Below are 15483 nucleotides of genomic sequence, written 5' to 3'. Positions count from 1 at the left end.
GGAGGGCCGACAGAGGAATTGGAAGGTCTACAGTGCCTAGGCCCATGTCGTTTTGGGAGACTAATATTTTCCAAGCGGTAGCCGAAGCCACCATAGGGGGAGGAAAGTGGGAAGGAATTTTTGCCCCCAGGGACGTAGCTAACAGCCATGCTGGGAGATCTGACCTGATACAGTAAGATGCCTCCATAGTCCTCCATAAAGTATGAGATGAGGGATCAAACCACTCACGGAGTTGGGTCAGGACAGAGGCTAAATAGTAGTCGTAAATATCCACCATTCCAGCCCCCCCCCGAGATCGATGTTTAATGATTCTTACATGAGCGCATCTGGGTCTTCTACCTTGCCAAATATAAGAGGAGATAAGGGATTGTACTGAGCGAAAAAATGTTTTTGGTACTGGGATCGTCACTGTCCGGAAAACATAAAGTAGTTGTGGAAGGTACATCATCTTAAACGCTGCTAGCCTCCCTAGCCATGAGAAACAATGAGACTGCAATTGTTTAAGGTCAGTTTGGAGTCGGTCACGAGCTGGAATGTAGTTATGTAGGAAGAGTGTTTTCGGGTTCGCCGTTAGCTTAATACCTAGGTATGTGATAGTGTGTTCTGCCCACGAGTAAGGGAAGTGATGTTGTAACAGTGCACTGGTAGAAGCATCCACACCAACATTAAGAATATGCGATTTGGTTTCATTGACCTTGTACATGGATACTTCCCCAAACCATTTCAGGATCTTTTGGATTTCAGGCAGGGAGCTAGTAGGATTAGCGATCATGAGGATAACATCGTCTGCAAATAGACTTATTTTATGTTGGATACCTGCTACATCAATCCCCGATATACGAGAGTTTGATCGAATGTGTTCAGCTAAGGGTTCCATAACCATATTAAATATTAGGGGCGATAGCGGGCACCCTTGCCTAGTACCGTTGGTGATTGTAAAAGGGGTGGAGATCGCCTCTGGTGTGCGCACCATTGCCGAAGGATTCGAGTACAGGGCCATTATGGCGCTATACAGGAAGCCATGAAATCCAAATTTGCGTAGGACTGCCGATAAAAAGCCCCAGTGGACCCTGTCGAACGCCTTCTCTGCATCCAAAGACAGGAGCAGAGAAGGCGTTCCGTTGTTCCGAGCGTGGTGAATGGCATTAATAACCCTCCTAGTTGCGTCAGATGCTTGGCGACCCTTAGTAAAACCCGATTGGTCTTTGTGAATAATTGTCGGGAGGATATGAAGTAACTGTGTAGCAATAATTTTAGCGTATAGTTTTGCATCAATGTTCAGGAGTGAGATTGGCCTAAAATTTTGTGGCTGAGTGGGTTCTTTCCCAGGCTTAGGTAAAGTTACTATCATGGCGCTAAGCATTTCCTTTGGGAAGGAGGAGGAGGTAGCAGCAGAATTGAATATTTTAGCCAATAGTGGCGTGAGTAGATGAGAGAATTGTTTATAATATTCCGCCGTGTACCCGTCTGGGCCTGGGGATTTCAGGTTGGGAAGGGATGAAATTGCTGTACCAATTTCAAATTCAGTGAATGGCTGATTGAGGACCGACAATTTGTCGGGGGGTACAGTGGGAAGATCTATAGATCCGAGAAAGGCGGTAATATCCGCTGGACAAGGTTGGTGACTATCTGGATCAGCTTGGATATTGTAGAGGGTTTCATAGTACGCGCTAAATGCGTTAGCGATAAGATTGGGCTTGAGTAGCTTTTCTTTAGAGTGGGGGTGGTGAATGAATGGTATTCTAGCTTTAATCCTCTGTCCTTTAATCCGAAGGGCCATGGCTTTAGAAGCCTTTTGCCCAGTGGAGTAAGAATTCGTTTTCCATTTCTTAAGGGTGTCGCTATACTTTTCTAAAAGCATGGTTCGTATTTCCTGCCTAAGTGAGAAAATTCTATTGGTGAGGTACCCTGAGGGGTTTTGCTGGTTTTGGGAATCAAGGGAAGAAAGTTGTTTAGTCAAATCGTTCAGACGTTGCGACCTCCTTCTCCTCTCCCTGGCTCCTATTTGCATAAGTACCCCCCTTAAAACTGCCTTGTGGGCATTCCACATTACCAGCGGGTCTGAGTCATCCAGTAAATTATCCGACAAGTAATTCTGTAAGTGTTGTTGCACTTCCGACGAGTAGGTCGGATTTTTCAATAGATGATTATGCAGTCTCCAAACAAATGGAGAGTGGGCATGCTGACCTAGGGTCAGCGTGGCAGTTAATGGGGAGTGGTCAGACCAGGTAGCAGTGTGAAGTTCCACCGAGGATACATATTCCAATACTTTTTTGTCTGTTATACACAAATCTATACGTGAGTATGTGCCGTGACGCGGGGATAGGAACGAAAAGTCCTTCCCTGTCGCATGACAGCACCTCCACACATCATACAGTTCCTGAGACCAAAGATATTTTGACAGAGAAGCATTATGACGTTTAGGTTTGGCCGTTGAGTCCATGTTGCTGTCGGGCGTGAGATTAAAATCACCACATAAAAGGAGATTCCCAAAATCAAGGGCTTTAGCTTTGGCCACAACTGATCTAATGAACGAAAGTTGGTGTTGATTCGGGGCATACAGGTTCACGATGGTGAAACGCCTGCCCAATAGTGTGCATTGAAGTATGATGTATCTACCCTTGGGGTCAAGGATGTCGGCATGGTGGTGGAAGTCTATGGAGTCCCTGACAGCAATAAGAACACCCTTCCTCTTTTTCTTGCAAGATGCAAGGTACATGAATGGATAATTTTTATGAGTGCACTTCGGTGTAGCATCCTGTGCGAAATGGGTTTCTTGAATACAAAGTATGTCTCCCTTCAGAGATGAGGCCGAAGCCCATAAAGATGACCTTTTGGCAGGGTGGTTCAGACCACGCACATTCAATGACACTATGTTAATGGACATGGTAAGTGATGAGGTTGCAATATGACGTCAGTGTGAGAAAAGCACCAGTGAGCATGCTGTGTGGAGAGGGAGATCTCCAGAGGATTGACAGTACCTGAAGGCCCCAATGCCTATGTAGAGATGGCTATCTATTTGGATGCGAGCCTTTTGCGGTCCAGGAAAGAAGCAGAAATCTGTCGGGTCTCACTGAGGTGCGGTATCTCTGAGGTATCTGGTGATGATAGAGAAGGTCTCAGATGAAATGACCAGCAGGAACTTCCGATATGTTCAGATGAGGATGGAAGATGTCTCTACTCTGCAATAAAACACGTAGGGAGAGAAAACAACAGAACAAGTGGAAAAAATGTGAGCTTGTGTTCAAAAATGACAAACTGGTAACAGGTGAAATTCAGCAAGTGTTATCCTGGGTCAGGCTTGCTGATATAAACGGGGGGTAAATCCGCCTCTGGCGGAAACTAAGGTGCAAGGGCACAGAAAACATTCAAAAGTGAGCCGGCCGGGCCATGTGTAGCTCAGTATGGGGAACTCGGTAAGGTCATGGTGTGAACCTTTGCCTGGAGCTGTTATGCTGATGCCCCTGGGATGGAGGCGGGGTTTCGATGTGGAAAATCTGGAGGGCCCCTCGGTGGGTAGGGGGATAATACCCCAGGAATGGAGCAGTTTCATCCCTCCTTCCATCGTGGAAATAGTGTGAGGTATCCCATTGTACGTGACCAGAAGGGTAGCTGGGTGGCGCCATTTATATGTAACTTTGTGGTTCGCCAGGGCCTTGGTAAGTGTTTTAAGCTGCCTGCGTTGTTGCAGCGTGTGCTGGGATAAATCAGCGAACAATTGTATTTGCGAATAGGGGGCTGGGAGAGTGCCCAGTGCTCGGGACGCTTGCAGGATTTGCTCTTTTGCAGGATAAAAATGAACTCGTAAGAGAACATCCCTGGGGACTGAGGCTTCTAGAAACTTGGGTTTAGGCAGTCTATGTATCCCGTCAATGGTGAGCTCAATAGGGGTTAATGCAGGCACTAGAGAGGAGAACAGGGTGGTTGCATATTGCTGCAACTCTGCTGGAGGAACATCCTCAGGAACGCCACGTATTTTAACATTATTGCGGCGAGAACGATCTTCTAGATCTGCCAGCTTGTTTTTGATCCAGATATTGTCCTCTTTCTGCTCAGTATATGCATCCACAAGATCGTTAATAGTATCTGTACAATCCTCCATCCTTTGTTCCATGTATTGCACCCTGCTCCCCACACTCTTCATTTCCAGTGCAAATCTATCCATGATAGAGGACAGGTTAGTCATCAATGAGGACTGAAAAGAAATAAGCATGCTCTTTAGGGTTGTGTCCATGACAGGTTGCCCCGTAGTAGGGAAAGCCGATATGGAGGACTGCAGGGATGACAGGGAATGAATGGAGTAAAGGCTGTTACTCACTGTGGATCCTGAGCTGCCATGGTCATCCATCTGCATCCTCGTTTTGGCAGGGCTCCCCGAGATCGGCGTCGCTGTGGCGGAATCCGGAGGAGAAGGAGGTGGGGGTCCATCTGCCGATGATGTGGGGTCTGCATCAGGGAGATCTGTATACGCCGCCGGATCGTTGCGGCCTGCTGGCGCGGCGGCGCCATCTTGGATCCTTCCTGCTTGTGAGGCCGGCCTGGAGAAGAAGGCCATGAGCTTCTTGGGGCCCCGATTTTCTTTCCGTTTTCTGTTGGACATTGTCCCAGGGCTTCGGGCTGTCGGAGGAGGTAATTGGCAGCGCTGTGGCGATCGATAAGTCCCCGCTATCTAACGATATCCCGGCCGGTCCCAGAGAGCTATCGGCTCAAGCAGCCATTCAGCAGTGCGCGCAAGCCACCACTGGATAGATTAATTATTGATGCTGTATGTATGGAATCAATATATAAACCCTGACTCCAAGCTGCTGTGCTACAAACAACCTCAAAGATATGTAAAAATTCTATTCGGTGATGAGAAACACCCAATGTAAGCTCAGAGCTCTGAAAGAATGTGAGAATACAATGTATCCAGATCCAAACAAAAAAAAAATACAATGTTGCCAAACTAAAACAACATAAAATGAAACAAAAATAAACAGTGTGCAAACATAATCCTCTCTGTCCAAAGAAAAAAACAAAAGGTAAAATAATAAATATTAATAGCCCGTACACACGATCTGAAAATCTGATGACCGATCGTCCGTTTTTTTTTTTTTTGCATATGCTAGTCGCATTTTGAAAATAGAGAGGTTACTAAAGTTACAAAAATTCTCATACGACAGAATACAAAATCGGAAGTGATACTTATGCCTCGTACACACGTACCGATCGTCGGCCGAACGATCGGCCGTCTTTTGTCCAGGGCTGTCGTGTCTGTTGAAAACTGCAAAAGACTGCACACGAATTTTGTCGGCCAACAACAGCCGACTGCAGAAGTGATGTCATGTGATGGTTAACTTCCCTTGTCTTTTTTCTGAGCATGCCCAGTCTTGCTAATCGGCTGTCTGTCGGCCGAAATCTGTACTGACTGGCGAACAATCGGCTGTTCTGGTGTTGGCCAACAAAAATTTTAATGCTTGCACGACAGATTCTGTTCGGCCGAAAATGCGCTGTCGGCTGTCGGAAGCATCATACTAACAAGCCTACAATCGGCCGATCGGTCGTCGGCCGAATCTTTACGGCCGACAATCGGTACGTGTGTACGGGGCATAAGTGGCAGGGGAGATACCATGATCATGAAGGTGGTTCTCCCAGGGCGAGGCTCAGCCATTGCACTCCGGCTGTGCTGACCCCTGCGATTTCCCAAAATGCGAGAAACTGGAATGCATAATTTGTGGTAGTAGGGACTGTATCCGGGCTTTAAAAAAAAAAAAAAAAATCGTAAATAATGTAATGTGTTGTAGTATATTTGTATTATATCTCTTAAATGTGCCCCCATATTGAAAATCGAGTCAAGGAGCCAAGGGTGTCTGAGGCTGTTCCAATTAGTGTGGATTCATTTGTGGGTTTATCCCCTAAAAGCATTTTCTGGCTTTTAATTAATTTGAAAGCCAATAACATTTGGGAAGCTGCTACTTCTTACTTTCACTGGACGTTTGGGGAGCCTTTGTGTCTGCTTGTCCTTTCTCTTGGAGTCATCCTGAGAAGCATCACCTTCTTTTTTGCACATTTGTGGACTTTATTCATTTGTTGACTCTTACAAACACATCATCACTTTGTATGTTTGGTATGTGTGTACTGCTGTCTGTCCAACAGAAGCTGGTCTAACAGCCAACTTCTGTCAAACGGTCCTGCTGGAAATCCAGCATTCGATCTGTGCATAAAACCAATGGTTGCAACTCTGATCAGTGTATTCTGATGGGGGAGGGGGAACTTACTGGCATACCTACTTAATAAGCTACATAGTGAAAACAATCATATTAATACTTTTGTATGAAAAATGTACCTAAAATCACACACTTTTTATGCACAGTATGTGAATGCATTGTAGACGTGCTTGTTGTAATCCTGATTTATTTGTCCTTTTTATAGAGATTCTGATGACAAGCCAAACATTAGACCCACTTCTGCTGCTGTAATCTCTGGGAAACCCCGGCCAGGCCGACCACTGGAACACAGTACCTCTTCATTGTCTCATAACGTCCCTTCAGCAAGACGGCGTAACCCTCCACGAACTCTTCACCCAATCAATAATAATCCTAATAATTCCAGGTCTGGGACACCAAAAATGGAAGAAGTCATCAGGGGAACACGGCTGTACGTATTCAGGTTACTGGGATCTGCTGTCCGAGTTGCATTAGTTGCCTTTTTTTCTGTACTACTGTATTTCCATTTTTGCTTTATGGCAAGTAGCAGAATAATCTCTCACAGTTTAGACCTCCTATAGCCAGACTTACCTCTCAGACCAGGGACCTTACCTTAAAAGAACCCTTTATTATTATAGCTAACCTAATAACTGTATGTAGACCACCTTCAAGCAGCTCATCCCCCACAGCTGTTACAGTTTGTACCACCTTCCCCTCTCTTTTAAAATGTAAGCTCCATTAACAGAGTCTTCCTAATCCTGTATTGTAATTGTGCTGTCTCCCTTATATTGTAAAGCACTGTGCAAACTGTGGGCGCTATTTAAATCTTGTATAACAATAATTGGAGAAGCTGCATTTTTGCTAGCACATTGCAACATGCACTAATGTGTTACAATGTGGTGTGGTGCACTATTAAGGTTCATTGGGGTGCCATTTGCAATGAATGGCACAGAGTGCAGCTAATGTATATAAGGTGCGTTACTCACAGTGGTGTGAATAGGCCCTATACGTTTTTTCTTTCGTAATGTAGTTATTGCTTTTTTGGTGTAGAATATTATATAACTAATCCTATTCCTAAATTAATTGGATGAAAATATTAGTTGAACTTATAGTTAAAACAAATGTCTTATGTTTTGTTGAGGACAGTCAGACTGCAAATGACCAGCTGCCCTGCTCCCCAGTTCCATTCAATCGAAATAATCTTCTCCCACCTATTGGTACCTCAGATACAGAATACCACTACTTGCCTGGATCACAGAGACAAACGGTAAACAATAAAGAAATGTATATTTGGTCCATTCTACAGTCAAAGGGATACCTAATATTTATACACGCCATGCTACTTTTACCATGAGCAGTAGAGATAAACCCTAAAGTTATGCTACTTGTATTGCTCAATGGACTATTAGGTGCTACTTGGGAGATCCACTTTGCCTGTTGAGTGTTTTAGGATGGGCAACTTTGTGGATTGTGGGAATTAAGAATTTAAATTATAATAAAAGACAAATATTATTCTTATTGGAGAAAGGCATCTCAACTGAATACTTCATATTGTCATTACATTTTTAAATACACGTTATTGTCAAAAGTATCAGGACGCCTGCCTTTACACGCACATGAACTTTAATGGCATCCCAGTCTTAGTCCGTAGGGTTCAATATTGAGTTGGCCCACCCTTTGCAGCTATAACAGCTTCAACTCTTCTGGGAAGGCTGTCCACAAGGTTTAGGGGTGTGCCTATGGGAATGTTTGACCATTCTTCCAGAAGCGCATTTGTGAGGTCAGGCACTGACAAGGGCGAGAAGGCCTGCAGTCTCCACTCTAATTCCTCCCAAAGGTGTTCTATTGGGTTAAGGTTAGGACTATGTGCAGGCAAGTCAAGTTCCTCTACCCCAAACTCACTCATCCATGTCTTTATGGACCTTGCTTTGTGGTCCAAATCATTTGGTGGAGGGGGGATTATGGTGTGGGGTTGTTTTTCAGGGGTTGGGCTTGGCCCCTTAGTTCCAGTGAAGGAAATTCTTAAGGCGTCAGCATAACTAGACATTTTGGACCATTTCATGCTCTCAACTTTGTGGGAACAGTTTGGGGATGGCCCCTTCCTGTTCCAACATGACTGCGCACCAGTGGACAAAGCAAGGTTCATAAAAACATGGTTGAGCTAGTTTTGGGTGGAGGAAATTGACTGGCCTGCACAGAGTCCTGACCTCACCCCGATAGCACACCTTTGGGATAAATTAGAGCGGAGACTGCAAGCCAGGCCTTCTAGTCCAACATCAGTGCCTGACCTCACTAATGCGCTTCTGGAAGAATGATCAAACATTCCCATAGACACGCTCCTAAACCTTGTGGACAGCCTTCCCAGAATATTTCAGGAAGTTAACTACCAGAGACCCTGTAAGGTGTTATCTGAATTGTTGCTGCAGATGTCTCATAGTAAAGTAAATCAAGTGAAGATTGTGTCATAGTTGGAGTGTTTGCTGTATGGCATTGCCAGTTCACTGATCGGTTTCAGTTGTCACTTTTTAGGGCACAGTATGTTTTATTGCAGTCATACATCATGTCCAAGAAGTTGAATGAATGCAGCAGTCGTGAGACTGATCCTGACACAAAACTGAACATTAAGGCTACGTTCACATCTAGGCATTGCTATTTTTACATGCAGTTTTCCGGGCGTTTTTGTGCAGGCACTTTTAGGTTGACCAGTGACCAATGAAAAAAATGGGTGACAGATTGCTCAGATGTGAACAGGGGCCATTGAAATGAATGGTGTTTGTCTTGCTTTTTTTTAAGAGCTGAAGCTTAGAGCAGAAAATCACCCAAAAACGCCTAGATGTAAACAGAGCCTTACTGCAATGATTTGCTTCAGCATATTGTTACGTTTTAGCTAAAATGGTTATTGCCAAGTGTCTTTTTTTTCTTTGTGTATTTCAGGAGCTGTTTAAGAATTGAGAGCTGGGAATATGCTGTGTAGGTTATTCCTATAAAACCTATTGTGAATTCTGCATTATATCTCTAGCGTGTGTTTATGATGGTGTGCTTCTTGCGCTCACACATTGAGGATAATCCTCAAATGCCTTCATGGATCTCACACTAAACACACTGTAAAAAGCTACAGAATGTTGACAGTACCATGAAGTAGGTGTTATGTCATATAGCTGAGGTTGTACAAAGATTGGTCTTTTAAGCTGGAAGTACAACAATTTGGATTTCTTTAAAGTGGAACGTAACATACTTATCCTTTACAGGAAAGAAAGCCGCCACTTTAGCCCATGTTTGATCTGCAGTTGCTATTGTGCTGCACATGTGATCAGCTATGACATCAGCCATTTCATGGCCTAACCGTTTGGTTAAGAGCACAAGCAACGGTGACAGTTATTTACAACATGCCTTAAATGTAAATGTAACTGTTTTGGGTTAAATTGATGGGTTTAGTTCCATTTTTTAGTATTCAATAGTTTTTATTGAGTTTTAACAAAACCGCAAAATAGTAAAACATAGAAAAGGGGTAGCATACAGAAAAGTACCACGCACCACAACAGTGCTTGTCAGTATATGAACCATGACTCTTTATGAATCATGACAACAAAGAGACCAATATTAAGATATTTGCCGTTATGATATACCAAGTCCCAAAACTGAGGTTCTTCAAAAGGAGGTACAGCTAGAGTCCAAAGGACCTACCAAGCCGGAGAACAAACCGGTGAGCAGAGGCCCCACCCCACCCCAGACACCCCTAATGGGCACAAACTATGTCCACGAAAGGGCGTAGCCTCCCCCAACCCCCCCCCCCTAAAAGAAGAAACCAATGGGCTCCCTCCAATGGCCAATAATATATCAACCCAGACCATATTTGGGAACCTAAACTAGAGCTCCGCAATCAGAGCAGATAGCATCTCTCCTGCAGCCAGACGCCCAAGAGAGCAAGCAAACAAAGGAAAGAAAGGAGAACAGCCCACACCACGATGGGCAGAGAAAGAAAAGGAAGAAAAACGAACATAAGAAAAAATAATAAAGACCAGAACAAAAGCAATGTAAAGTAATGTAATCCTATGTCCTCCCGCACCGGACCCCCTATCGGATGGACCGCTACTACGGAGCCTGCAAATATGCAATTCAGGGGTTCCACACGCGGTCAAACCCATGTTGCCTATCCAAACGAATGCTAGCCAACTTCTCATTAAGCATAATCCACGACATTTTATGTTTCACCTGCAATATATTGAGTCCAGGCGTCTTCCAAGCAAGCGCTATAGTCATTTTTGCCGCCAGGAGAATGAAAAATATAAGGGAACGGATGTGTTTGGGAATCTCAACTGGCATGTCTGAAAATTAGTTCCATTTTTTAAAGGAGCAGTAAAGGCAGTTTATACTTACCTTTCCTCCAGCAGTCCTGTCCCTCACCGGAATCTTTTCCCGTGTGCTGGTTTTTATTAGCCAGCTTCATTGGTCAGCACATGATGAAGCCACTCCTGCACATATGTAGGCGGCCATCATTCTGACACACAGGGATCAGCAAAGCTGCTGTAAGCTAAGCTGAGCTGCGCAGATCAGTTTACATGCTTGGGGACACTGCAAAGAGGCAGATAAGTGTATTTTATTGCATGTCTCTTATGCAAAAGAAGAACTGTCTGAACGTAGCAAACAGCGGAACGTTAGTGCTGCTTTAAAAGAGAAGTACAGCCAAAGCTAGTTTGGCTGTACTTCTCCTGTGGATTACAGGAGTGCTGTTTGATCTGCACTCCTGTGACCCATGTTTAGCAGACAGCGGTCTGAAGCCTGCTGTCGCCTGACATCACAGAGCCGGTCCAGGCTTGAGAAAGATCGTGACCATATGATCGGGATCCACCCACATGCCTGGACAGACACCGGGCTCAGCCTCTCAGCAAGCTGCTGAGAGCCTGAGCTGGCCGCTCCTGCCCGCTCAACAGCCCAGCCAACCAGTGAGCGGCGCAGGAGAGGTGTTGGACAGAGCAAAGAGCCAGTGACTGACAGTCACCGACTCTTTTCTCAGGGAGCTCTGAGAACCAAGCAATCAGCGGCATTTGATCGCTTGGTTCTCACCCTTGGAGCCAGCGAGGGACCGATGCTGAATCCACCTAGGTAAGTGCGATTCGAAAAAAAAAAAACTTCCCATACTTGACTTGGGATTTTTAGACACAAGCAAATGTCAGATATGGATGGAAGTTTAAGCCTTACACACCTGTAATATAATTACTAAGACGTAAGAAAACTTGCTTATTACTTTTTAGAAAAGTCTGGATCCCCTGTCAGTTTTGTATTGCTGCCTGTGTCCCCATTGCTGATTTTTGCCTTACTTTCTGTAAGGTGTAACCCACTGTGACAGTAATTGAGGATAAATCTTTCTAACAGAGCCCTACATAGCAGTAAAAATCGAACAGTGGTTGTAATCATTCCCTACTTTAAAACAGGGAAAGTTTTGGTTAGGGTTACATTTTAAATAGAAGACTGTCCTGAGCACTCCAAAACGATGTGGTGTATGAAACTCCTTTCTCCTACGCTCAAAATTCAAGCTCCCCGACCACTCTTCCTACAGGACTCACATTGGCGTCTCGGATGGCTAAGGTCTTTTGCCCTTAAGGACTGGGGTAGTCCAAAAGTACTGCAAACAAAAAAACACAAAGAAGGGCGCACCGATCTAGCGCATTATCCTCTATATTGGCTTTATTATTATAACATAAAAATTGCCACTCACAAACAGAGGTGAAAAATGATCATATCAAACTTAAATGCTTGAGTGTCAGGAGTAGTCCATACAAGTGTCCATTATCCTGTTTGGCTGACGCGTTTCTAGGCTTTGCCTCTTTCTCAGAGCTCGAAACACGTCAGCCGTCATCCAAACAGGACAATGGACTACTTCTGACACTCAAGCATTTGAGTTTGATACGATCGTTTTTCACCTCCGTTTGTGAGTAGCCATTTTTATGTTATATTAATAAAGCCAATATTGAGGATAATGCGCTAGGACGGTGCGCCCTTCTTTGTGTTTTTTTAATTGTCCTGAGCATTCTGGGTAAAACAGTGCTTGGGCTTGTTTCCCTTTTCCACAGTGACCAATAGGCTCTACGCATAGTGAAGACATATGGCTATACCCTTTTTGAATACAACTAATATAGACCTTGCTATCCCAAGAGACATTGATGCATTTGAATTCCTTTGACTTCCTAACTTTTGACATGCATGGGGATTGTTCACACAGGGCTATTTATTGAAGTTTTCCAGGTTGGCAGCTCCCCAACCTCAGCTGATGTCCTCAGATTCTCCCAACATGAAGGCGTGTGCATGTGTGCCCTTTTATTCCTGATTTCTCATCTTGATTGTCTTTTTTACAAACATGTGCATGTAGTGGTTATCTCCTGTCCTATTTGTGATCTCTCATGCTTGATTCATTAAAATAGGAACTCCGGTTTTATGGAAAAGCAGGATTTTGTTTAAAGTGAGGACATACAGGTATATAATAAGTATTTTGCAGGTGGTAGTCCAGGGTCTGTCACTGTGAAAATTGTTGTGCTCGTTATCACCCCCTCTGCTTTTGTTATACTTACTGACAGCAGAGATATTACAAATCAACATTACACCAGATGATCCTGTTCCTGTGGCATAATGGGAACAAAACCTTTTTTTTTTTTTTCTTGTTCAATCCTACTCAACAACAAGACATTGAGGAGTGACAATAAAATTCCCAGTTCTTTAAATCTTTTACACATTACTGGAGGAATAGTGGCCCATAAATAAATTGTTTGATTTACAGCATACAACTGGTTATACAAATCGTACCTAACGGAGTTCTTCTTTAAAATGTTACAAATTCCATTGACTTTATTGTGCTTTGTATTTTCTAGCCGGATACCCCCCTGGGAAGATCATTTGTACATTTAGACCACCCAAATCCACTTCGCCCAAGAAGAGGGTCTGATGACATAGGTAATGTTAAAGAACATTGAACAATATGGAGTACACAAATTAAGGCATGCGTGTTTTACAGCTGTCAACACATGGGCTAACACACCACAAAGGACCAAGAATCATGTATGCGGCATTTTTGGCAGTGTAGTGCAATGCACAGTAGCATGCTGGCAAGGTGTTTTGGTATGGCTCTTAGGTTGGACCCAGCATCATATTGCAGTAATGCACCTTACAGTGCCATTTATCTTGAATGGAACCAATGCACCAGCATTGTGGTGCACGGCAACCCACAGTCATTTACTACCATGCATTGTGGTGGTGCACTACATCCGAAAACGCATTGTGGAAACTTATTTCTGTCATCCCTGGTGCATTGGTAGCCCATTCAAGATAATTAGGCTGCCTTGACCCAATGAAAATGTCCAAATTGGGCCCATTTAGCCATTTACCCTCCCCGGTGTCATGTGACTCGTTAGTGTTACAAGGTCTCAGGTGTGAATGGGGAGCAGGTGTGTTAAATTTGGTATTATCGCACTCAGAGTTTAAATTAATTTGAATTTTTTTTTTCGCCCATTATCAGCACCCTATTTTCTGCGGCTGATAGATCGGTTCATCCCTACCAAAAACTGTTAAAATAATTGTTCATAGCACCTTCTATCTGGACTACATAATGCCTTTAACATAAAATTTGACCAAAGAAACAAGTTTTCTTGATCCCTGGCCTGACCCCTCATCCCCCTTCCCATAGCAGCATGCACTTCACTGCCTTTTACTCCCCTGCTGCACCATTTAGGTGCTGCAGGCAATACCTGTATAAGTTGAAAGTCTCTGGGGTTGTATCTTACACAGGGCTATTGATTACCTATTGCTCCATGGAAGCAAAGGAAAAGCGAATAAATGGACAAAGCACTGGTTTTCTTTAAGAATAAGTGCGAAGATGATTGCACAGATGGATACATTCACACAAACAGTGGGGTTTATTTACTAAAACTGGAAAGTGCAAAATCTGGTGCAGCTGTGCATAGAAATCAATCAGCTTCCAGGTTTTTTTTTTTACTGCCAAAGCTTAACTAAACAAGCTGACTTTAGAAGCAGATTGGCTACCATGCACAGCTGAACCAGATTCTGAGTGCACCAATTTTCTTAAATCTACCCCAGTGTTCAATGCTAGGCAGAAAATACAGGGTGAATAGTCTAACAATCTTGATAATGTCCTACCTTGCTATAAATATTTCATGTTTCTGTTTGAATATAGGTTGAAAGGTATTTTGTTAAAATTACAAAATGTTTTAAATTTTTCTGTGTGTAGATTCCATTAGCATTGGTGTGACTTGCATTGGTTTAGGTATTGCCAGTTCATCAGCCAGTTCAGTACAATGGAGCCATTCAGTCTATGATCGGAAAGACAACAGAGAAGAGCTACACTCAGGTAAACATTAGTTATTTGTTTTACAATTAAGACCATTTTTAACACTTAATATTGAGAAAAAAACGACAGCATATTGATCGGATTAATCCTATTTTCCTTTGTCTACCCAAGGAGTATCTAGCTGGTGTTTTAAGTGTATTTTTTTACATGTTTTGTGCGTAGAAAAATTTGGCCTCAGTTCTGTTTTTTTTTTTTTTTTTTTTAGGTAACCCACTCCACCCAACACTCAAATCTCAAAGTCGAAGTGGAACCCTTGCAAAAAGCAGACAAGGACTATAAATAGACTAATGCATGGCACATGGAATTAGTCCATCACAGGATAAAGACATAACATAGCAGATGCCAAATTGTAGAACTGTGTACAGTACAGCTTATGAACGGTAGGACTGTCATTTGTGGATTACGGTCTGACAGCTAGTTATTCAGATATTAAACCAGTACTATTGGAGTGCTTCCTCGGTCACACTCCACTAGCTGCTGCATCAAGCAATACATCTATACTCAGGATTGGCTGGATGTTAATATATATGTTTAAAGCTACAACCCAATTTTAGACAGAAGTTATAAAAGGGAGAGCGAGTTAAAAAGAATAGGAGAATTGTTCTTGTATTATATGCTTCAAGAACAAGTTCGGAGTCCTTTTTGGTGTACATGTTGGCTCACAGAGCTCAATGCGTCCCAGCTTGAATGCAAATGAATTTGATCACATGAAGTGAACCTGTCCTTTTCACTTTTTGTGTAAGGCTATTTAACAAGTTCACCTAATACTGTCCTCCCTTTTCTTATAAATTACCTGAATTGATTTTATCCCTGAGAAGCAAAGCCACAAAATCATTTGTAAAAAAGGCAGTTGGGCACATTCCTGTCTACCTCAGTTGATTTGAACTCAGTAGCCCCAATGAAGGTGTTTGCAAGTAAGGGAGGTCAAATGCAGCCTTTTTA

General features: G+C 43.4%; 1 protein-coding gene across 3 annotated transcripts in view; it reads left to right on the top strand.

Annotated features, from left to right (window-relative positions):
• The window catches only part of FAM149B1 (family with sequence similarity 149 member B1), a 41404-nt gene extending 26301 nt beyond the window's left edge, over positions 1-15103 (top strand). For all 3 annotated transcript variants that reach the window (XM_082267360.1, XM_082267358.1, XM_082267359.1), the window contains 5 exons: positions 6412-6636; positions 7332-7452; positions 13049-13130; positions 14422-14541; positions 14747-15103. In XM_082267360.1, the coding sequence (XP_082123486.1) occupies positions 6412-6636; positions 7332-7452; positions 13049-13130; positions 14422-14541; positions 14747-14820 (622 nt within the window). In that variant the 3' untranslated portion in view covers positions 14821-15103. The remainder of the gene's footprint in view (positions 1-6411; positions 6637-7331; positions 7453-13048; positions 13131-14421; positions 14542-14746) is intronic.
• The last annotated feature ends 380 nt before the right edge of the window (positions 15104-15483 follow it).

This window comes from Pelophylax lessonae (genome assembly GCF_965119305.1).
Source record: "Pelophylax lessonae genome assembly, chromosome: 9".
Taxonomy (NCBI): domain Eukaryota; kingdom Metazoa; phylum Chordata; class Amphibia; order Anura; family Ranidae; genus Pelophylax; species Pelophylax lessonae.
The sequence above is the reverse complement of the archived record's forward strand: the minus strand, read 5'-3'. Positions and strand labels throughout refer to the sequence as shown.